Source organism: Brachycentrus maculatus, unplaced genomic scaffold (assembly GCF_059751285.1).
Source record: "Brachycentrus maculatus isolate JH-2025_06_01 unplaced genomic scaffold, ASM5975128v1 h1tg000459l, whole genome shotgun sequence".
In the NCBI taxonomy this organism is placed as follows: domain Eukaryota; kingdom Metazoa; phylum Arthropoda; class Insecta; order Trichoptera; family Brachycentridae; genus Brachycentrus; species Brachycentrus maculatus.
This window is the reverse complement of record NW_028281206.1, coordinates 629,575-653,266: the sequence shown is the minus strand read 5'-3', so window position 1 is coordinate 653,266 and position 23,692 is coordinate 629,575. Positions and strand designations below refer to the sequence as shown.

At 32.5% G+C, this 23,692-nt stretch overlaps 1 protein-coding gene across 4 annotated transcripts in view; it reads right to left on the bottom strand.

Annotated features, from left to right (window-relative positions):
* Positions 1 to 23,692, bottom strand: part of sws (patatin like phospholipase domain containing sws) — a 73,076-nt gene that overhangs the window by 13,104 nt on the left and 36,280 nt on the right. Inside the window, exons 12-25 of one of the 4 annotated variants that reach the window (XM_088271750.1) lie at positions 22,153 to 22,249; positions 21,830 to 21,938; positions 21,217 to 21,316; positions 20,959 to 21,114; positions 20,231 to 20,387; positions 19,291 to 19,452; positions 18,676 to 18,794; positions 17,874 to 17,987; positions 17,221 to 17,403; positions 15,846 to 16,001; positions 14,886 to 15,005; positions 14,110 to 14,296; positions 1,809 to 1,925; positions 512 to 628 (exon numbers count right to left, since the gene is read on the bottom strand). In XM_088271750.1, the coding sequence (XP_088127876.1) occupies positions 512 to 628; positions 1,809 to 1,925; positions 14,110 to 14,296; positions 14,886 to 15,005; positions 15,846 to 16,001; positions 17,221 to 17,403; positions 17,874 to 17,987; positions 18,676 to 18,794; positions 19,291 to 19,452; positions 20,231 to 20,387; positions 20,959 to 21,114; positions 21,217 to 21,316; positions 21,830 to 21,938; positions 22,153 to 22,249 (1,894 nt within the window). Of the gene's footprint in view, positions 1 to 511; positions 629 to 1,808; positions 1,926 to 14,109; positions 14,297 to 14,885; positions 15,006 to 15,841; positions 16,002 to 17,220; positions 17,404 to 17,873; positions 17,988 to 18,675; positions 18,795 to 19,290; positions 19,453 to 20,230; positions 20,388 to 20,958; positions 21,115 to 21,216; positions 21,317 to 21,829; positions 21,939 to 22,152; positions 22,250 to 23,692 lie in introns of all 4 variants that reach the window. The other 3 variants (XM_088271753.1, XM_088271752.1, XM_088271751.1) reach the window with 3 other exon arrangements.

The window sequence follows — 23,692 nt, the reverse complement described above, 5'->3', positions numbered from 1 at the left end:
GAGTAGGTACCTAAACTAACAAGCAAACCCACCAGGTTGCCTGCACTGGTAAACCTTCCAGGTTGTTAGCCCTGCGTACGGAACGCAGGAGAGTCCATAAAAACCCACTCACACTTACAATCATTCTCTTCCCTTCATCCACTGCTTGAGACACTTGCAGCCAGTCCTTGCTTATATTTTATTTTTTAACTTAAAATTAATAAACTGTGATCTGTGATCAAGTAAGTACGTTTTTCATTTAGAAGTGATCTTCTGATGAGTCTAAGAGAGCTAGGTACTCATAAATTTCATCACAAATAGAATATTTAGACTGCATTATATGATGCAGGAGGGCCCTCTGCCTTATTGATTGTGAATGAAGGATAAAGTACAAACAAGATAGGAAGATTGAAATGCATAAAGAACCTTGAGGAAATCCTTGAATATCAGCTTTGATTTTTAAGTAATACAGCAATATTTGTTGAAAAAGATTTCTTACGGTTTAATAATAAATTCAATACACGGTGATTACCTGGCACGTTGTTTACATAACACCCATCTACCAGGAGGTGTCCGTCTGATGGGTCGCAAATTGGAGGGAAAATACCTGCGATGCTCATGGACGCTCGGCAATACCTCCATAATTCACCTGATCAACACAATACTGCCGGCTCGAAAAACAATTTCCAAAAGACAAAACTGGCCCATAAATCAATATAAGAAAACATTTGCAAATATCATTGCGAACGCTTCAATTGAAAAATGGAGCTAAATCAGGTGTTGCCAGCACTATGACTTCTGGAATAGGTAGGGTAAATATAAAATATATTTCTTTACTTACCTTGGGTAGGAACCTTTTGGAATTGAGGAGCGTTTCACAAAGAGCGATATCTAACCATATATAACTCTGTCTGCCATAATAACTGCGAATATACATAAATATGCACATTTCACAGTTCTTATGTCACTTTGAGCACAGGTTATTATAATTTTAGTTGGTTTTCAGTTCGTTTTTGAACTGTAGCAAAACTATGGAGTCTAATGGACATGGGTTGTAAAATAATTACATAATTCATGTGCCCATAAGATACATTAATTGTACAATTATTGTGCTTAGTAGACACAGTGCTTATGCAATCATTAAAGAAATTGTGTGCCTAATATCAGTGTGCATCTTCCAAAGCCCCATATCTTAATAATAATATTCAATATGTTTGTATATATTTACAATAACATTGTTCACAGTAAAAACACGGAGAAAATACCTATTGTTTGAATAGGTTCTCGTCAAAACCGGTAAGTTAAATTGTATTTAAAAAGTGGTTAAAAGAACGTTGATTAATTTTATAAAGTTTATAAAATGTGCCACAAAGTATCTGCGGAAAACATTCAAGAAACCTTTTGTTTTATTTATCAACTAATTAGTTAATATGCAGAGACGTTTATAACGTGACTGTCGTTTGCTATGTGTACAAGAGATTCTTATGCAATAATCACACAAATGTTACATGATAAAGTACAAAGATTTACATTTTACCTATGTTGGTAGATATTTCACATTGTGAAACTGCTCCTCAAAATGAAGGTATGAATGGTGTGAGATGCATGTTATAATGGGCAAGCACCTTTTACTCAAACCGTTTACTTATATACAATACCCGGGGCCGTGAGGAAAGGAATCATATAGGTAAACAGTGAACGAACACGAGACGTCACATAAAACGCACATCTCACAACATCCAGAACGTACCAAGTGCGCAGACGGTCGGCGTTTGTTTAATTTTCGTTTGACGTTTTCGGCGCTGGCAGATCGCTTATGATTGGTTTACCTGGCAGATTGTTGACGTAACCGCCGTCCAATAGAAGATGGCCGTCTGTCGGGTCGCAAAGGGGCGGCATGTACCCGCTGAGCGACATGGAAGCGCGCACGTATCGCCAAAGAGACCCTGCCAAACGCGAGCTGCCATTTTAATTCAACACAAAATGGCCGACACAAAAATGCAAAACAATCACAGACGAGACAACCTATCTTCATTTTATAGAAAAACATCTTAGTTTAACCGAATATGGATTTGCGAGAAGTGTGGATTAGTTCAATTATTTTTGTCGCTTTGAAAACTGAGTATCCACTACGATCGTAAATAAGTAGCGCTCTGCCATCGCTATTATGCAGCGGATACGTTTACGCGCTCTGGGCATGTAGTGACCAAATGCATAGGGCTGAACAGCTGGTGTTTTCAGAATTTCAACCTGGCGACTATGGACACAGTGAAAATTGTCAAACTGGCGACATAACTGAAAGGTTGCTTTACCTTGATTTATAATGAATTGTTAAAAAAAATGAGAAAAAAACGCGACGGCATCATATGACAGTGACAGACTGATTTTGGCGACTGATTTAGGACCAAAAATTAACAATGAATGGATTGCCGCGAATTGCGTAGCTGATGGGAAACACCATAGACAACACTAAAGGGTAGTGACAAACGGACCCTGCACCATGTACATTCGTGAAACCATGCGTCTAAAAATAGGATCAATGTTCACGCTTCATCAACAGTAATCCATCTCGATCGGATCCAACAGCAAACATAGAAAAAAGTAGTGTGCTCAAGATGCCGGCAGATATTGACGTGTAGTACATATTCCTTATTGGTGAGATAATCCATAATGGAGTGGTCATGGAACGTGTTTTTGGTTTATCATAGGTTTGGTCTAGTGGTAGCATATTCTTATCCCTATTACAGAAATAGGGTGTCCAAAGCAAAAATGCCTTTTTTTTAAAAAACTTCTTTGAAATAATACAACAAAATGTATGCAGCACTTGTCTTTACTTCACAAGACATGTTTGCCAAGGTAGGTACCTACCCACTTGGGAGTGAACATGGACTGCTCTGTGTTCCATCTAGAACGATCCGCACGGGGAATACAGTACATTTTTTCTCTCTCAAGTAGGTACCCACCTTCAGACGCCCACTTAAGTTCACACTGAGGAGTGAATCGGAGTATTTGCGGATGCGCAAAGCGCTATATGATCGCTAACGTAGAGGATACCCAGCTAAAGAAACAAATGTTCGAATGTTAAAATGAGGTATTTACTATGTTGAGAGGGGGAGCGGGTGCACTCTAGTCTTCTCGGCTAAGAAACTCAAAGCAAATGTTTGAAAATGTTATGGCATCATCACGGCATAAACAATAAAACTCATACAAGCTTGCTAGGTACTTACTTAAAATAATTATTCAAAGGCTTTAACGAGAACAAAAGGTAGATATAGGTTTATATAAATTAAGATAGATTTAACACAGTGCCCTCTATATCAGATACAAGTCGTGACTCAGGTTGGCAACATTTCTTCAACTGTAATTGGTAATTTAATATTTTTCAATGCACAGATTTTCATGCAGCACTTTTCTTTAGCAGAATTGAATATCATAAAAATAACAAAACATTTCCTAGTTTATCATGGCTGTTCTACGTTGATTCTGGATTGTAATAACTATCAGTGTGTGTTAAACAGCCGAAAAACATTAAATTACAATGAATGTATTATGCAAATATCACTCACTCCTTTCAAGAACGTCATAAATCAAAAATCGTCAATTTTCAGTTGTGCATGTTTTTGGAATGCCAAGAAAAAGTTCTATATCCCAGCAAAATCGGCATATTTTTAACTTTATATTTACCCGCTACATGGTAGAAAATGTTGTTTTTGCATTTTTAATAAAAGGTATTGTTTAATAATTTTTTTAAAAATCCTAAATATTTTTCAAATGGAGAAAAAACCTTCAGGTTTTACCTAAAATGATCTGTTGCACGGTTAAAAGTTCAATAAGTGGCATAATATTTATTTTTAATACATTGTGTTATATTTTTAAACATTAAAAACGTTCTCCTGAAAAATCAAGTTTTTTGATTTATGACGTTCTCAAAAGGAGTGAGCGATATATAAATTAAAAATACAAAGAGCAAAAAATTTTTTTATCCACATATCACATTGTCTTTTAATTAAATTTAAATCTTTGTGGTTTTAGGATAACTTTATCCACATATAAAATACATGACATTTAAGTAATTTTTCAACCATTTGTCATTTAATATCCAAAATGGTTTTCCCCTCAACAAACATTATATCGTGGGTGTATTGGCAAAATAAGTATCTTAAAAATATGCAATTTCGACGTCATGATGCATTTTATGAAGTTTTCAATGTTCTATAAATGGGCAAAATACACTAAGTAGTTTGAAATGTCATATATATGTGGTTTTAAAAGTAAATTCAACTTTAAGTTTAATAGTGGGTATTTTATTCAAGCTAAAAGCTTTAAATAACAGGGATTTTAGAGTTTTTGCTAGTATTTTATTTAACTTTTTTGCCAGTTTACCCATGATATAATACAATATATGATTTTAATTGATAAAAACTAAATAATATCATAACACTGTTACAACGATGTTTCCCAAATAGTGGACAAGGTACAGAGTTACCATTGTTGAAGCACGGAATGGTATCTGTTGTCTAGAAGGCACTGGTTTCACTAGAATCATAACATAACACTAGCAGCTACATTTTTTTATTACATAGCATTTCTAACTTCAAGCAAGTACCTATTCTGGATAATTTCACACTTGTGAAATAGATTAATTTTCAAGTAGAATTAATCACAACAAACAAAATGCATGTACCCTTGGTTTTAAAAGAAACAAGAAAATTCCACTTAGTTTGGTTTCACTACAGTTCTTTTTTTAATTATCAAATTAAATGTTAGTAATTTAATCTACTTAAATTTAATTTAATTCCAATACATTAACTGGTTTTAGCACTTTCATGATGTCGTTAAACTAATAGGATTTACAATATTGTTAAACTAAATAGAGAACGAAAAAAAAATAATGTGATAAATAACTTCTATAATTGGAGATAATCCAGATGTGCGTAAGTATTTGGAGACACTCAAAACGTTGTAAATAAATTAACTGGTCAAATTATAAGCCAAAATAATAAAATGAAAATGACATTTTCTAGCGTTTCTCGTGTATGTGATTATATAATCCAGGATTCGGACCTCACATACAAATGAAAGAGTTTCTGCTCAATAAAAAGCTTCTTTCATCTCATCATAGATGTCTCTAGTGAAATTCTAGTGATTCAAGCACTATGTTTCGAATTTGAACAATACAGATAAAAGTTTCAAGAATTTGAGTTGTGTGGTTGTCAATCATGGGCAGAATTGGTGAATATTACACGTGTGTAAAGTGATCACTTAAACCAGCTTTTGATGGTTGTAATGTCATAATAATGGTTGTTATAATGGTCGTAATAGCCCTGTAAAAGCCCAGACTTCAAAATTCTTCTTCATCTATATTGAGATGTCAAAAAATATAAAAAATTACTCCTATAATTAGAGATAATCCAGATTTGTGAACAAGTGTTTGGACGCACTCAAAATGTTGTAAATAATTAGGTGTTCACATGAGATGCCAGGGTAACAGTAATGTTTGTTTTTAAACCTAAACGCTATGGCTATAGTAAACAATTCCTGGATATCTAGTGGTGAAAGTGATTTCATATAAAAAAAGGTAGTAATAGTCGCTTGATAGCGATTTTAAAAAAATTATGTAGATATAAATAAACGATGTTATTGGTTTTGAAATTTTCTAAAATATACATTTTGAAAAAGATCAATTATCATGTAAAAATAATTGTATTAAGAACGGCTTTCGATTGGCGTTTACAAAACATATTGTAGGTGTACTGGCAAAAAAATGTTCACTCGAAAATATGCAATTTTGACTAAATGATGCATATTATAAAGTTTTCAACATTCTTTAAACTGGCAAAATACACTAAGTAGCTTGAAATGTCATATTTATGTGGTTTTAAAAGTAAATTCAACTTTGAGTTTAGTAGAGTGTATTTTATTCAGGCTAAAATATGTAAATAACAGGGATTATTCAAACAGGGGTTTTAGAGTTAACATTTTTTGCCAGTATACCCATGATATAAAGATATAAATTATATTTATTTTGTAAACTTTACTATCTAAATATGTGTCAGTATTAAAGGTGAAATCAAAAATAATTTCTAATTAAATAAAAAAAATTAAAAACTCAGATTTCTTTAATTATGATGCAAAATAAAAATATTTTAAAAATAAAATAAAATTCAAAATGCAGTATTTTATTTTGAACAGCTAAAAAATAAGATGCGAAATATCTAGGCTTAAAAAATTGTTTTAGAAGAGTTGAAAGAGATGAAAGTATTGATATGAATATGGTGTGTGGGTAGTTGAATAGAGTGAATAAATAACACAAGTCCAAAACATCAGTTTAGTGTGGCCAACATTGAGTTATCGAATTGTTAGATTATTTCTAAGAAAGACTTTTACTGTGGTGTTTTGGTAAAAATACTAATTAATATTGCAAACAGTAGAAACTTGTTTGGTTCTGTTACAGATATGCGACTGGGTAGGAACAATATTTGAATAGTCCATAGAAGTCAGCGTATAGAAGAGGAATGCGATAATTTACGTGGATGATTCATCTATATTATGACGATATCAATAGATTAAATCCATAGATTATTCTTCATATTGTTTGAGGTTAGGTATAAAATAGCAAAAATGTGATTCATTATCATTGATAAATAAAGTAATAAAAGGCTTACTTTTCAGGAGAGAGTAAAAATTTAATCACTTGAGCATCAAGTGCCATTTTAAAATTTAAAAAATACACCTTGTGGTCAATACATAAGAACATAATAAAATGTACTTTTGAAAAAAGGAAATTCCGCTTGATGGTTTAAATTATCACTTTCTTTATCTATACTTAGAGTTGATTACGTTAATTAGAATATAATAATTTCTACAATTTTCATATTAAAAACAAGATACATAGATAATTTTACTACTTGACTGTGCTGATTTATTTACCAAGAGTGGCAGTAAAAATGCTATAATACTAGCTAAAGAAATCATCTTTAGCTCCCGAAAACAGCTTGAACAATTATCAGTCATACTTCTTATTTTTGATACAAGCAACAATAAAATTGAGGGCAACTTTTTGGACCCTTTTGATCACTGAATTTGAAAATGTACAAAAGCGACACAGCCTAATGTTATGATAATAATGATATAAACTGTAAAGTGTCTAATTCCATGTGGTATTATTATACTGGAGAGAATTAAAACACGAATAATTCAACCATCATATGTAATTATCAATTTAATTTTTTTGTGTCCATGTATGGAGAAATAGTGTACTTTGGAATTGATCTATTCCATTTTATGATTGCATTATGTTTTTATTTTTTTCTGCTAAAGTAACCCCAGATGGAGGTAGACACTTTACGAAAAATGTAAAAAAAGAGGCCTCATTATAAATATAAGGGACATTGTGCCATTTATTACTCTATTTACTCATTCTTTTGGAATTAAGTTAAAGCGATATGAAAGTATTAATCATGCTCGCATCATTACAAATGTTTGTGCAAAATTGCCATTGAAAACATGAATGGAAATATATTTTCCAACAAATTTTATGTGGCACTTTGTAAATATCTCTAATTTTAACAAGAATTTTCAAATAGACATGTCTATGGTTTAAAATCTGTTAGTTTAGGAAAAATTAGGAAATCCACATTGATGGGATTTTCAACTGGGATGATCACTTTGTGTGCATGGAAGCTGACCAAAATTGACCACAGCATACATACAATGGAGATAACTAATCCCAATAACAACCCTTTCCTAATACATACTCCCACAAAATATATTTAGTTTTAACTGACTTGTTATCAAACAGTGCTCTACATGTAAAACAATTTTTTTTCTTGGATATTCATGCGTTTATCATGCAATGCATAACTACTACCGTGACAGGATTAGGATTTGCTTAATCACATGTTTTATGACGAATTTTTTTTAAGGTTATGTTCTCTCCCAGGAAGAGTGCGAAATTTTCAAAATCAATTAGACGAAACATGTTTCCACTAACATACTTACAATCTATATTTATATTCCTCAAATTGATAGGAAAAGTTGCTTTAAATTTGATTGATAATAAAAAACTTCCATATTCTTCTTCATCTTTGATGAGATGTCAAAAAATAAGATGAAAATAACTCCTGTAATTGAAGATAATCCAGATTTTGTGAAGTATTTGGACACACTCAAAATGTTGTAAAAAGCTTGACATGAAGTGAGTTCCGGGACTTTTTGCTTTAAAAAAAGCCCTGAAAAAAGGTATCATGTCGTGGTAGAGTGGATTTGAATCGAGAAACTCTTGACTCAGAGTCCGAGACAATAACCACGGGGACACAACCCGATTTGTACCTATTGGTCCCTGAAATATGAAATGCGAATGAAGATGTTAAAATAAGTCGAGAACCGCCTATAAAACCTTGCAATATTAATTTCCTTTTTAAATGGATGCAAATTTGCCATTTCAGTAGATAGTACATAATATATTAAATATGGTGATCAAGATGGTGAAAGTACATTTTTTCAAGTGTCATTGAAAATATTATATATATATATTTAGATAGTATGCATCCTTCAAAAATGTTTTAATCACAGGATTAGTCTAGAATTAATTATTTTTATGAAATGAAATTACTTAGGGCACAAACATTGTACTTTTTTTGTTCAAATTAAGTTGTACATAAACAAAAAAACAAAAAAAAAACTGTGACATATTTATGTAAATCTATTTTCCTATAACTTCCATTTATGGGAACAAAATATAATTGTAACGAAGTATAATTTCTGCAGTAACAGTTTACACAGTAAAAAATGTCGTTTTGTCTAAAAAGTTTTCGATGGCAATAATATTTAATAGATTTATATTATCCACTGACACTTCGTGATGGAATTGCATTTTTAATATATTATTAGATTAAAACCAATATTTTTAGCTTTTCCACTTTTTTTATTTGACCAGCGACCGGGTTTCGTCGTTACCGACATCATCAGACTGGTCTGATGATGTCGGTAACGGTGATATTGGTGATATTGGTTTTAATCTAATAATATATTAGCAATAATATTTAACCAAAAATCTCTGTTGTGACAGTCAACTTCTAAAGATCAGGTTACCTAAATCTTCATAATTTTCTTGGAGTTTAGTGTCGTCTTACAATTATGTATTGCTACAGTATTTATTTCATTCAGTGAGTGCATAGGGCACTAAGATTCAGTGTAATTTTGTATGTAACTTATAAATTACATGCGATCAAAGTGGTCAGCCTTATGCTTGAAAATATACAATTTCTTATGTCGTAATCGGGAATTTAATCTGAGAACTCTACATATTAGCCAAACATGCTAATCAATACACTACAGATACAGAAAAAAATAAATTATGGTATATTAGATATATTTGATTGGATCATTATCTCAATATGGACGTATTTAGACGGTAACTGGCTGAACCGATAAATTAAAATAGGTAGATCATGTGAAAATGGAAGTTATATACGGAAAAAAAACTCGTAAATATCTTTGAAAATATAGCATTATCTCTAATAATATTATGTAATTGGAATAATAGTTAGATGAGGAATAATAAAGTTTAAAAAAATAAAGCCTAAGCAAATCATACCTGCGTACGATTGTAGCTCACATATATGTGAAGATTGTAGTGTTTGTACAATATATGAAGGTGTTGAATGAATAAACCATGTAGCTTGACACAATCCAACGCTACAATTGAAATCCAAGAGAGCCAGTCTTATAAATACGATACATTTGCGATACTTTGCACACACCCTGTGACTAACTCAGCACTATCATACCTTGCGAGGTAATCGTTTAGATGATTGGTGTGAGGTTAGGTTAGGTTGTGGGTGTGTGCAAAGTATTGCAAATGTGTTGGATTTACATGGCTCTTGCTAACTTGTGACATACAAATGTATCATTCAATCGTCTTAAGCTACACGTTATATTCAACATCTTCATGCGGAATTATTGCTGACACAACAATCTTTTTTTAAATTTCTAAACTATCAAAAGCAAAACTTACACATATTATTAAGAATTTAAAAAAATTAAAATAAAGCATAGCGAGTCATTACTCTAGTAAAAGGCATTCTAACAACACAGAAGAAAATCAGCATTATCAAGACATTTAGAAGAAAAATGAGGATAGAAATGATTTTTTATGTTGTATGTGCAAAGTTTAAAAGAGGAGCACAATGAGTTGTTTTGGAGCATTCAGGAAACTAAAACAAAGTATTAAAACATTTTGACGAATACAACTTAAGGACATAATCACCTTCTACTTAAATCCATGGCTCATTTCATTGAGTTTTTATACTGCATGCCGTATTTTTATGGGGTAAAATATCGATTTAAAAAAATATTTGTTAGTAATATTAAACAAAACACAAATAATTCTCAATCGATTAAACACACACCAAAAACTCAACAACTAAACATATAACCATTTTGTAACCAATCACAAGCGATCCGCATTCTTTACTCAAATTGTCTTTATCCGGAAACATTTTTTTTATAAAAAAGTGAAATGGCTACCGAGTCAGGCCATTATGATGCTATGTAAAACAAATTACTTTGGTAGGGAGGAAATTTCCGTCACTAAATTACGGCAATAATGGAAAACTGTTGTTTTGAATTATAAATCCAAAAGTCATAGCGCTGTAAACACCAAAACAACAAGAGACATTATCTATCACCAAAATCAGTTGAAATGAAGAGAGTGCACCTCTGATAATGAAAATGGCCACCAAAATCCTGTGCGTCCCCCTCCCAAGAGAATGTGTGGATTGATAAATGATAATATGATAAAAACGCATGTAAAAAATGATAAACCTCGAAAAAGTAGGCAACCCAAAGCGATTTCATAAAATATAATATAGGAAGGATAGGTATTTATCCAGTTATGTGACAAACAGATAGTATTTTTTGGCAGTTCGATTTACTTTTAACTTAATAAGAAAGGCCAATATTTAAAAAGTCGTGAGACTGGACAGATTTTTACTAACAACTGGTATCGTCATAGTCAACATGGTTTCCTTAATAGTATTTTTTAAGTCCGCATATTTATGTCGGCTGGCGCATTATAATCATGAGAAAAGAGTAGGTATAACATCATAAAGATGGTGGTTCTAGCATTAATTTTTTTTAGATACATAAAAAAAAACTACTCAACCAATTTGCACAAATAAGGTGTCGTATGATAATAAGCTTTTTAAATGTGAAACAAACAAAAAGATGCATACAAAATTAAAATAATTAACATGGATTTATTTTGAAACTTAGAATTTTAAATGAGATTTTTTTAACTTTGATGTTTTCTGTCCATTTAAAATGTATTAATAAAAAAGACCCTTTATTTAAAATATTACTATTTTATATGTATCTTTTCAAATATAAAACTTAATGCAAAATGTTTTGTCAGGCATTGAAATAGCTAACATATGACACCATATTTGTATAAATAAAAAACCAATGGTTTCTTTGTCCTTTGGCCTATAAAAATATTATACTTGAAATATAATATAACGAAATACATAATTTGAAAAAACTATTCGACCATCGACAAAATATAATTTACAATAAAGGGAAATCTACAAAAAAAATTGGATAGCAATCCTGTTGACATTATCTAAGTGCCACTTTAAAGTGTGCTTTACCGCTCAAAGTCTCGGGTTCGATTCCCGGCTTGGTTAAATAATGCAAATAAAAAAGTTTTGTTACTTGAACATATTACATGCTATAGTTTACAAGTTTTATAAAATATATATAAAGAGCCTTTTAGGTTGCCCACTGCACCAGCAAAAAATCAAAGCATTTCCTGTTTGAATTAGAACATTGATAGCACATTGAGCCTGTTTTGGAAGTAGCTAAGCAGAAACCATTCGATCCATAAAATGAAAAATTAGTTTTTGTATGTTTTCTCATCAACAGATAAAATTTTCATGGATACTTTAAGTGCCTAAATAAATCAATTTCATATTCTAGTGCAGCACGCCAATTCAACTAAAAAGCAAAAACAAATTTAGAACATAGAAGATGCGATAGTGCTGGTGTTTTTTTCTGTCTAGCACATTTTTGCAGCACATTGAAGATATCTATGGATTTTAAGTTGGCAACACTGAGCAAGTATTTTCAAATTAATTTTGCATTTTTGTTCCCTCCATAGCTTTCCAGGTAGGTATAAAAGTTTAGTTGCATTTTTTTGATAGCCAAAAAAATATATATATATATATTTTGATAAAGAATAAATGATTGTGATGAACTGTTTTTTTTTATTATTCTAAAGTGCACACACAGATTTTTTTTCCATTGCTTTCAATGTCAAAATATCTACAAATCTAGTGCCTCATCCTTCATTTTAAACCAATTCAAGGAAAAACATATTTTCGATCATTTAAGTTTATCTCAATTTTCTTATTTATGGTTTGTATAATTTCTGCTTAAGTCTGTCCAATAAATGATTGTCATAATGTAATTCATCCATTATGGGGTTATCTTAATAAGATGACATAACATGTATTTTTGTTATAAAGCATTTTTGCCCACACACCATAAAATATAATATGTATGTATTCAGAACGATGGAATCGAATATAACATTTGGTAATTACTATCGGTAACATTATTTAAGAAAAAGGAAAAAAAACAATATAGAAAGTAAAAGTGTGCATACACAAAATTAAAATAATTAATAATCAAGTTTACTTCTGTTTAGAGCATACAACATTGATGCAGACATTGAAATAAAAATTTTAAAACAAAAAAATCATTTGTAGGGAAAATAACCATAAATATTAGCGGTTTTAAGACATCAAAATGCCAAAAATTATTGCAATATTTAAAAAATATTTAGAAGACCATAGAAGTATAAAAAAATACAGGATTGATTTTTTTATATTTTATCTATGGCTCAATATATTTTTATGAATCAATTTATACGAAAATATTATAATTAAACAGAAAATGGAATATATTTATTGAATAACCTGAAAAATAAACAAGAAAAATCATTGGGAGAAATAAAAAAATATGTGCTTTATCATGCCATTTTGATTTTTTTGAATAGGGTTGTTTTAATTTATGAAATTAATGTTTTTCTTAGTTCTTCCAATGAGCCAAATTAGTATATTGTTTATTTTTATGTATTTAAATATGTATAAATTTATTTTTATGTATTTAAATAATTATATCTTGACACATCTTATGCAGTGGTTTTAAGAGATTTTTTGTATTAGTGTTTTATTAATTATGATATTTCTTTATTTTCCTGAACTGTAAATTTCATATTTCACTTTGCAGTTTTTTCCCTCAATTTATAGCCCAAATGTAACTGTGACGTATTATGTTTATATGGTCTATATTTAAAGATTAGTCTCTAGCATTCAGTGAAAGATTTTTTCTTGCACGAGATGTGTCAAGCCAAGAATTGTAGCATTTAACTTTAACTCCTAATTTAATATTTTAGTTAGTTAATTAATTTAATATTTAGTGTTGAATAAAAATATAATATTATAAAATTCAAATAAAATGAAGGAGTTGAAATGACATCAAATTGAACCAGTTTAGAATAATTTAATGAATAATAGTTTCAATTGTATATTTTATTATATATTTTCTTAAAGTTGAAAAGAAAATAATATCAATAGTAAAATAAAACAAACAGCAGTCTTCAAATTACAAAATTTTGAAAAGCAAACCAAAAAATCTATGGAAATCTAATACTCAAAAAACTGACAATATGAAAACCAAACAATACGGAAAAATCCACAGAAGTTATCAAAATACACAAGAGAATAATATAAAAATGTCTGTGACGATTTCTATGGTTTTTGACAAAGACACTTTTTCAAATTATTTGTATGGAACATACGAAAAGTGATAGAAAACATGACGAATATTTGTAGAATACTGTTTGCAAACTGCCATTTATGTTTATTATACTAGTATGTATATTCAGACAGCTAAATTTATCTTTAATACTGAGGAATATACCGCAGTAAAAAGATGTTTTATTATTTTTTATTGTTAAAATAACAATTTAAAGATATTATTCAGCCGACTGAACTTAAAATAAAATTGCAGTAAAACTTATCTTATAACAAATAAATACAAAATATATACAAAAAAATTACATACCATGCCGATGTATTCTCATACAGCTAGCAGAGATGTCTGTGGTTACTGTGAAGTACGGAAGCCACAAGTCTTCGATGTGCGTGTCTTCGAACGTACTCCGAATGGTCATGTTGAAATGACGTCCGGTGAACATGGACGTGGCGGGGTAGGTCAGGTCGAGGAGCTGCCGACTCCATTGAGTCATTTTCTGAATCCCCAAAAATTTAGACACCATTTTGTTTACTGTTGGACACCGTACATACAGCGTGTTCGCAACTACTAAGCACTTCCATAAAGAACTTCACACTGGCGCAACATCGAATTGCGTACGTGCTTTGAAATACACGGTATTACCACTAGACTTTCACATTAGACACGCGTAAGTTGCGGTTCAGTCGCTTATCATACATACATTGGATAGCAAATGAAAGATTAGATGTACCTTGTACATACATATAATATGTAGGCATTTACTTGCTATATACAAAAGTGAAATCCTATAAAAAAATATTTTATAGAATAACTCATTTCAATTTTTTGTCCTCATTTTGACTGTCTACAAAGCTTGCTTTGGGGTCATTATCTACTAAATACATAAATTACGCAAAAGTTTTTTTTAGTGAATTTCAAAATTTTCAAATTTTAGTGTTGGCGTTTAACGTGTTAAAGGATGTGGTAGCTCCAAGTTGGTATTTAGAACGGCTGAAGACATGTTTGCCAACCTTCAGCATAGAGTGGCAAATTAACAAGTCTCCCAAACACAGTCTGGAAACATAAATTATCACAAATATTTTTACCTTAGACCACTCTCTGGCTTTCTGCGTCACTGAGGTGATGTTCTTTTCGCTGCACCACAGAGCCCCCATGAAGGCTCCTATGCTCACTCCTCCCACCATGTCTATTGGGATTCCCGCTTCCTGAAAAATACACATATGTACTTCGTAAGAATGATATTCCCATCCAGTGCTATTTTGTATTATAACACAATTCTTATCTGGACTTATTCGGGACAAATTTTATTAAAGAACAAAATTAGTCACAAAACAATTAGTCATAAACAGCGACATCCGTGGATTAATGAGTTATGAGAATAGGAGTCAATCAATTAAACACATTGTTGGGGGGGTTTTTCATCAACTCTGACCCTAATTATACTCAAGACAGTCTGCCGCCCGACCCTCAGTATACTAATCACAAGTAACCGCAAACCCAATTCCCATCTGTACAATATTTTTTGGTGTATCTCGCGCTCTACCAAAAGAAAGCAAATAGAACGCTAATAAGCTTCTCTCACTTATTACCAACAGTATGTAAAAGAAGATTTTAAGCATTTCCCGCAAACAAAGTGTTTACTTACACTATTTCGTGGGTTTACTGGCAAAAAACGTTAACTCTAAAATACCTGTTTGAATAATCCCTGTTGTTTAAAGCTTTTTGCCTGAATAAAATACCCGCTATTAAACTAAAAGTTCAGTTTACTTTTAAAACCACATATATGACATTTCAAACTACTTATTGTATTATGTACGCGTATTTTTTCAGTTTATAGGATGTTGAAAATTTTATAATATAATTTTGTCAAAATTGCATATTTTCGAGTTGACGTTTTTTGCCAGTACACCCAAGAATTTTAGTACGAAATTGTTAAGTGCCTTTAATAATTCTAAAAAATATATATTTTTATATTACGGACATTACAAACAAACAATTGTAGGAACATAATTTTATTAAAATAATATTATGGTGTGAGCACTTGCCTGTATGGAGCGTATCATGCCCACGTGTGCGGCGCCCCGGGCACCCCCTCCTCCCAGCACTAGCCCGACCGAAGTGCCGGTCAGCCAGCGGGCGAGGCGGGAGAAGTCGGAGTGGACGGACGCCTCGGACATCAGCACCTTGTTGTACAGCTCGCACTGGAATAGGAAAATTGTTAAATTTAAATATTAAATATTAAAATCAAACACTGATTTTTAGAGTCTACTAAATTGTATTTTATTATTAAAAAGACATTAAAATAAAATTTATGACAATGATTAAAGAAAACACTTCGTTTTTTACCACTTGAGTTTTATTATAGACTACATGTTTCAGAAGTTAAACTTCCATCATTCAGGTCTGTATAGTGAATGAATGATGGAAGTTTAACTTCTGAAACATGTAGTCTATAATAAAACTCAAGTGGTAAAAAACGAAGTGTTTTCTTTAATCATTGTAACATGTCTTACCACACAGTTAATGCCGAAACAATAAATAAAAAAATTATGACAATGTTTCGTCTTGTAATGGCATTTTCAAACTAATGTTTGATTCCCACCTCAAATAAAAAATATCATCTAATTGCAGATCAAATCCAGGTACAAAAATTAGGACAAAACCAAATATTGTAAATTAGTTCTAACAATTATTCGCAGTATGGTGCTAAGTTTTCATACTTCTGGTTAGTCAAAACAGCATTTGCCTTTTTTTGTGGAATTACCTTGCCTCTTAGAAACCATATTTTGTCCCAACATCACAACACATGCAATGTTTAATATTGAGTGACTGGAAAGTAACATATTACATTCCAGTCACTAAATATCAAGGTAACACCAAAAAACTAATGTTCGGATAAGGGAACATAACATAACAGATGTGGCTTAAAAAATTGGCGAATCAAAAGTGGAACTGGGCAGGTCACGTGGCGCGTATGTCAGAGGAGAGATGGATGAAAAAGGTGCTTGACTGGAGGCCTAGAATAGTACGCAGAAGCGTGAGTAGGCCCAGACAAGATGGTCCGATGGCATTAGGAAAGTGGCGGGCCTGCACTGGAAGAGAGTCGCGTAAGTCGTAGTAATCATGAGACACAAGCGATTTCATTTGTTTATTAGATACATCATGTTTATTTAGTTGCAAAATATGATCTGTTTGCAAAACTGCTGAGTTACTTGGGATGAAAAATGATAAATCCAACATAAAAACCGACAGTGATATCATTGTTGAAATATTTCACAAGTTTTATGTCGTAACACTTTTAAAAAACAATTTATAGACATGTATTTTTATGGTGATAACTGTGGAAGTCCAAGAGGGAGGGGTTTGTTCAATGCTGGACACAAGAAGAAGGCTGACGTAAGTGAGTAATATATGACTCACAATTCTATACTGGCTCTTCCTGGTGAACATCCTGTTCTGGCAGAGAATGTGGTGGTGGGAGGACACCCACGCGCGCATGTTGAGCCAGTCCACAGTGCCGCGCGGCTTGGGGCCCCCCTCCCGGTGCAGGAGCACCAGCTCCTTCTGCGTTCGGATGGCCAGACGCTCAATCTCCTTCTCAATCTAACAAAACAAAAATTTCATTAATTGATTCCGCAGCCACTTTGTAGCTTCTATTTTTTATACATATTTACAATAATGTGTCTTTGCTAGGTTTTTCCATGCCGAGGACACATTTTACAATACTTGTTTATTTAGTATTGGGTTGTGGTCCTGTGGTTAGTGTGGCGGACTCTTGATTCAGAGTTTCTGGGTTCAAACCCACTCTACCTAATTTTTTATAATGAGCCGCTTAGGCTCACAGAAATAGTATGAACTTAAGTATTTTTGTAAATAATAAAAACAAAAATATTTCTCTTTCAACGTGAATTTATTTTCAAATGAACAAATGACTTGATTTACTCAATAGATAACATTGAGTTTGACTACTTATAAACCCGTGCAACGCGGGACAAGTCCTTAGCGATCAGTTCAAATTTCCGTGCAAACGTGGGACCGGTCGTTAAGGTGTTAATATAGAAAATAGAACATACCTTTCCGATACTGGGCTGTTTGTAGCCAAGTCCAACTATGAGGATACAGTCCGCTTGCCGGACACACCGCTGAGTCCACTGAGTGAAGCCTGGATCACACTGGTACAGGGCGACCTGACAGAAAAATAACACTTCAAGTAAACCTCATGTTGGTTTCAGCTCATGGGCAGGTACTCCACGCATGTATGTCTGGCAATACTGTACCGTCTGCGCGAATCTCTCATTATTAGCAGGAAAAAGATGCATTTGCTTGCGTTATTCAATCACATTTAATGACTGATTTTTAACATAATGCAATTCTCTCAAATGCAACTTTCTCCTATCATTCTACAGCTAGCCAATGACGATAGCTGTTAAAGTCATTTTCCGTGTTTTGTCTGATGAGTGTCAAAAGTGTGATGAGAAAATAAAATTATATTTTTTCATTGAATATTGAATATTTTTTAAAAATTCCTAATTTCTAAATGAAAATTTATAGAAATTTTGATACAACGTTGCAATTTAATACACGCGTGTTTTATGTACACCTGTTATCTGTGGTGTTTTTACATGTGATAATAAAACATGTTTTTTTGTTGCTGTGAAAAATACTTTTTAATACAACACAAAACGTTGCTCATGGCAGACAGCATGCTTCTGATACTACTGTCACCTAGTGTTTTCGATTGCACTGTTGTTTCAAAGATTTTTAATACGTTCATTGCTTCATAAGCATTATGAAATTGAGCACATTAGAAATGTGTGCTTTCTATTTCATTCAACGTGTAACCAGATACAGCTAGTAAGTAAATAATGAGCATACCTTGTGAGTGTCTTCTTGCTGGGCCAGCCACGAGCTGAGACGGTACTCACTGTTGGGATCCATTATACTAAGACCTAGAGTTTTTCTGATCACGTCGGAAGTCAGTCTGAGAGTAGGACCTGAAAATCGAAGGTTGAAAAATAGTACATATTAACAGCATAAAATAGAATTTAAAAATGTTTAAAAAAAATATTTATACATTATTTGCAGGAAACGCTTAAAAGCGTCTTTTACATAATGTTGGTAGAGAGCGGGAGATGCTCATAAGCGTTGCATTTGCTTACTTTTGGTAGAGCGCGAGAAACACCAAAAAACATTATACAGATCGGAATTGGGTTTCCGTTTATTTGTGATTAGTATACGACCCTAATTAGTTTACTAATTAGGGTCAGGGTTGATGAAAAAAACCGCCTGTTAACAATGTAATAAAATAACATTCCAACAGATTAACAATATTATTTACTAATAAATTAATTTACACCAGTTAAGTAACTATTATTCATATAGAATTCACTAAACTTATGCTGAAATTATCACAAATTAAAATGAAAATGTTGGTAGATTCTATCATGGAGAGAAAGTGAAACGAAATGCCCAAATACCAGGTTTGCTTACCAATGGCACATAAGGAGTGGTAGAGTTCGTAGGTGAAGGCCGTTAGGGGGACATCGTCGCTGACGGGAACAATGGCCACCGTGCTGAAGTTAAGCTGCGAAGGCCGGGCATCCACCGCAGCATTGGGCCGGCCGATGGCGTGCGATGGCTTCTGCCATGAACCTGCAATATCACAGACCATACATTAACACTATAAATATTACTCTTGCTTCATTACACACCATTCATTATGACTTGGTCTACAATAATTAATGTATCGACATGATTCATTGTTTCCCTGACAGGTGACACATATTGTCACGATACGTTCATTATTGTAGACCAAATACAGATTTAAATCTCTTTTTTGTACTGGGCTCAAGTAACACATCAAAGTTCAAGTAGCCCCGTTCTACAGTACTACTCTTATTATAAAGAAGTAAGTACTACATATCTTTTTGCTTTCTTATTCTTGTCTAGCCTTCAGTTCTCCATTGATGGATATACGTTTCTTCCGTATCCTTCCATTTCCTTCGATTGGTTGCTGTTTGCAGCCAGTTTCTACCCCCCACAGCTCTTCTAACACCTTTTATATTCTCCCAAGGTCAAAAATTTTAGGGGCTATCTTATGGGGTCCTGTCTTACAATATGTCCAACTGATTGGTATTTGAATCTTGCCACGCCATCCATGGTATCTTCTATTTTGGTTCTGTTCCAGATTTCTTCATTTTTTACTTTATCCATCAGGCTTAAACCAAGCATGGATCTTTCCATGGATTGCTGTATGCATTTAAGCTTCTCTGCATTTCATTTTATCAGAGTACAACTCCCTATTTGGAGAAAAAAAAACATATCCGCTCCCTAGCACAACTCCCTATTTGGAGAAAAAAAAAACATATCCGCTCCCTATATGGAGTCCACAATAACAAAAAAAACTTTTTGAGGGGAAATTAATTTTTACCTAGAATTCTGTGTCCAAGCAGATTGATGAGTCGCGTGACCACAACGGGAAAGCGAAACTTGATGGCGTTGAACAGTCCCTCGGGGAGTTTGGCAAGCTCCGAGTCTCTGACGGCCATCACGGTGGTGCTGCGCTTGGTCTGCGTCACCATCTCAACCTGGAAGTATTGCGCGTTAGGCAAGTCTGTGCTGGAGTGCTATTTGAGCACCAAATATTTGATTTTCTTAACGTATTGTTCATCAGATGATGGTCATCCAGGATGATTGACTTCAAAGCTTTCTATGCCTTTTTTCTTAACCACTTAATGCTCAGTAAAACTAAAAATATCAGGTTATTTTATTTTTTTTTATAAAAAGAGTTTACATACATAAATTAAAAGTTGTCCAGTTTCAAAAACAAAAGAGAAAAAATAAAATAAAATTTGGTAAGTTATTGAAGGATTTCCAATAAATTCTAATAAAAAGCATCAAGTGGCAAATGGCAAGCTTTGTTTGTTTGTTTATCTTATATAACGTTAACCAATAGAAACACACGAGCAGTGCTCGGGTTGGCATGCTACAATCATGCAACGTCCCTGAACACTGCTTGTTTTAAAGTATAGAGTGGTTATAATATAACTGCAATATATCTGTATATATTTTTTTTTTTAAAAACAGCTCATCGCTAAAAGATACATCTCCATAATTCTTATCATAGACAAGTCAATGACACAATATCAATCATCTTACAATTCCGACTAGATCTCCTTTGCCATACTCCCCGACTAACTCCTTCTTGCCATTAGGGTGTGTGATGACAGACCTCAGACGGCCGCTAAGAACTATAAACGTGGAATCTGAATCTTCATCCTGCCGGTAAACGGCTCGACCTGACTCCAAAAACACCTGGAAAAAAAAAAACAAACACCATTGATATTTGACCTTGTATATACTGGTATTTTCACTGTCTGACTTTCATGTAAAGAGAGATAGTCAAAAGGAACTCACCCAGTCTAGGGCAAAGTCCACCTGCCTCACAAATGGAGACAGCCTTTTTACTACCGTGTGGGCGATGTGAAGCACAATCTTTGGTTTTTCTCTCATTATACTGTGGAAAGACAAAAGTAGTTTTAATTCATACATAAACCAATAAAACAGGTGAGCAAAATGGGCATAGACAATGGAGTAAATCATTGTGACTTGGGTGCCTTGTCACAATGATTTATGATTGATGTTCAAATGTAATAAATTTTATAAACTCAAACTTAAATAAAAATTGGGTTTTTTAAAAAAAACCTGTGATAAAAGAAAATCCTTATCTCCTATATCAACTGATAGTTAAATCTTTTTTAAATAATAAACAACCTGTTTTTTTTATTTATTAAGACTATGCCTTACAGAGAAATTCCTCGGAAAGGAAAGAAAGGGGTAAAATTGAGTATTTCTTTACAAAGATTCGTGAATACAAAAAAAAATTAAAATAGCATAAAAATTGAAATACAATAAAAATTTATAAATAAAACTAAAAAATACATGTTTTAAAAATTTGAAAATACTCACAACAAAAATTTGGAAATAATCAGTGCAAAAATTTGGATAGAAAATTAGATATTATATTTACTTATAAATAGAGCTCTTAGATATGAGTCCTATTCTGGAAAAGTGCTTCGCTCGTATCGTCATGAAACTTGGTTCCCCAGTCAATACCGCTAAGCCTCCCATGACCTCACCTAAAAAAGCGCACAAATCTCCGTAAAACATTGTTCAAAAAGTTTATGAACAAGACACAACACATATTTTGTATATTAAAAGCATTGTCAACTTTGTGGTATGATAATACAACACTCTCCTCATTATTCATCGTTCACTTTGCGTAATACCATTTAAAACAAAAAGATACAATTAAAAACAAAAGCTTTAAGCAAAACATAACTAAATAATTACCCGGATAAGCTGTAAACATGTGAACTTCCGAGTCCCCTTCAGAGAGTTTCTGCGATACGAAGAATGACCCAGAAAGCAAGTACACCAATGCGACATCCTAAAACATAAAAAAATAAACAAAATTATTTTATAGGTGTATCAGCTTGACATAACGTTTTTATATGAAAGAAAATTGTAAAGATTGTAAGAAGAGTGAAATAAAAAATGATCTTTAATAGATATTGTATAAAACAGACTATAGAAGAAAACGGGAGATGATGGAACATGTCGTCACTTGAATACAGAACTATTCTAAGTTGCATACAAGTCAATTTCATTTACAATCATGTGTTGTGTACTAACTACATATATTAGAGACGATACTGTCATATAAGATTTTTTATTTATTTTTATTTATTTATTTATTTCATAGATACATACATTTTTTTTACTATATGCATTACGGCTCTTTAAGGATGGCCTGTGTTGAGCCGAAATACTTACATGTTAATACAATTTATTTATTTATTATTATTTGTTTTTTTTTTATTATTAAATTATATACATTACATAAAATACATACAATAACAATTTACAGTATAAAGGTTTTTGCAATAAAATAATTACACCTGGACTTTAATTAATTCACTTTCACCTTGTTCCTTCCAACGAGAAGCAACCATCGACGGACACTGTTCTTAAAGACATGATCACTACTGGAATTCTTAATGGTTACGGGCAGCAAATTAAATATCTTTGGCGCAAGGAATGAAACGATAGTGAGATAGTGTCCCAAGCTATGAACACTAGCATACTGGAAGGAAATTTATATAAAGAAATAAAGAAAAAAGGATTTGAAGAGAGAATTATGGAAGTTCTGCATCGAAAAATGCCCAGTTCTTCTATGACAAAAATGACCAAATATATTCCAAGTATGAGTGTATTCGAAAGACGAGAGATGTCTGAGGGATGTAGATTCAAGTTAATAGAATGGCGACGTACTTTGAACAAGTATAAAAAGGGAACAGGCGGGAACAAGATGCAAATACAGTTGCGCAAATTGATTCTGACCTTGTCGTGAACGGGATGGTCTGGCCAAGTCCAAGAATTCTGGATAAAATATTAAGCGGCAACTCAAAATAATAAAAGAACAAAAAATATATGAGTAAGGCTTTCAATTTAATGTATAAGATAAAAAAGAAACCATTTCCTTGTTAAGAAACAATAAAAAAATTGTGATTTAAAAAAAACATTTTTAAAAGCCAACCAGAAAAATTAAATAAAAACAATAAGTTATATTCTAAAAGCATTATTAACATTGTGGTATGGTAACTAACCAATGGTCGGGTTGTGGTCCCGTGGTTAGTGTCGCGGACTCTTAAGTCAGAGTTTCTCGGTTCGAACCCCTCTACCGCAATTTGATACCTATTTCTAATAATGAGCCGCTTAGGCTCACAGAAATATGTAGTATGAAATTGAAATATTTGTAAAAATAATAAAAAACACCAATATTTCTCTTTTTTTATAAAAAAAACACTTTTCTAATCATTCATTATTCACT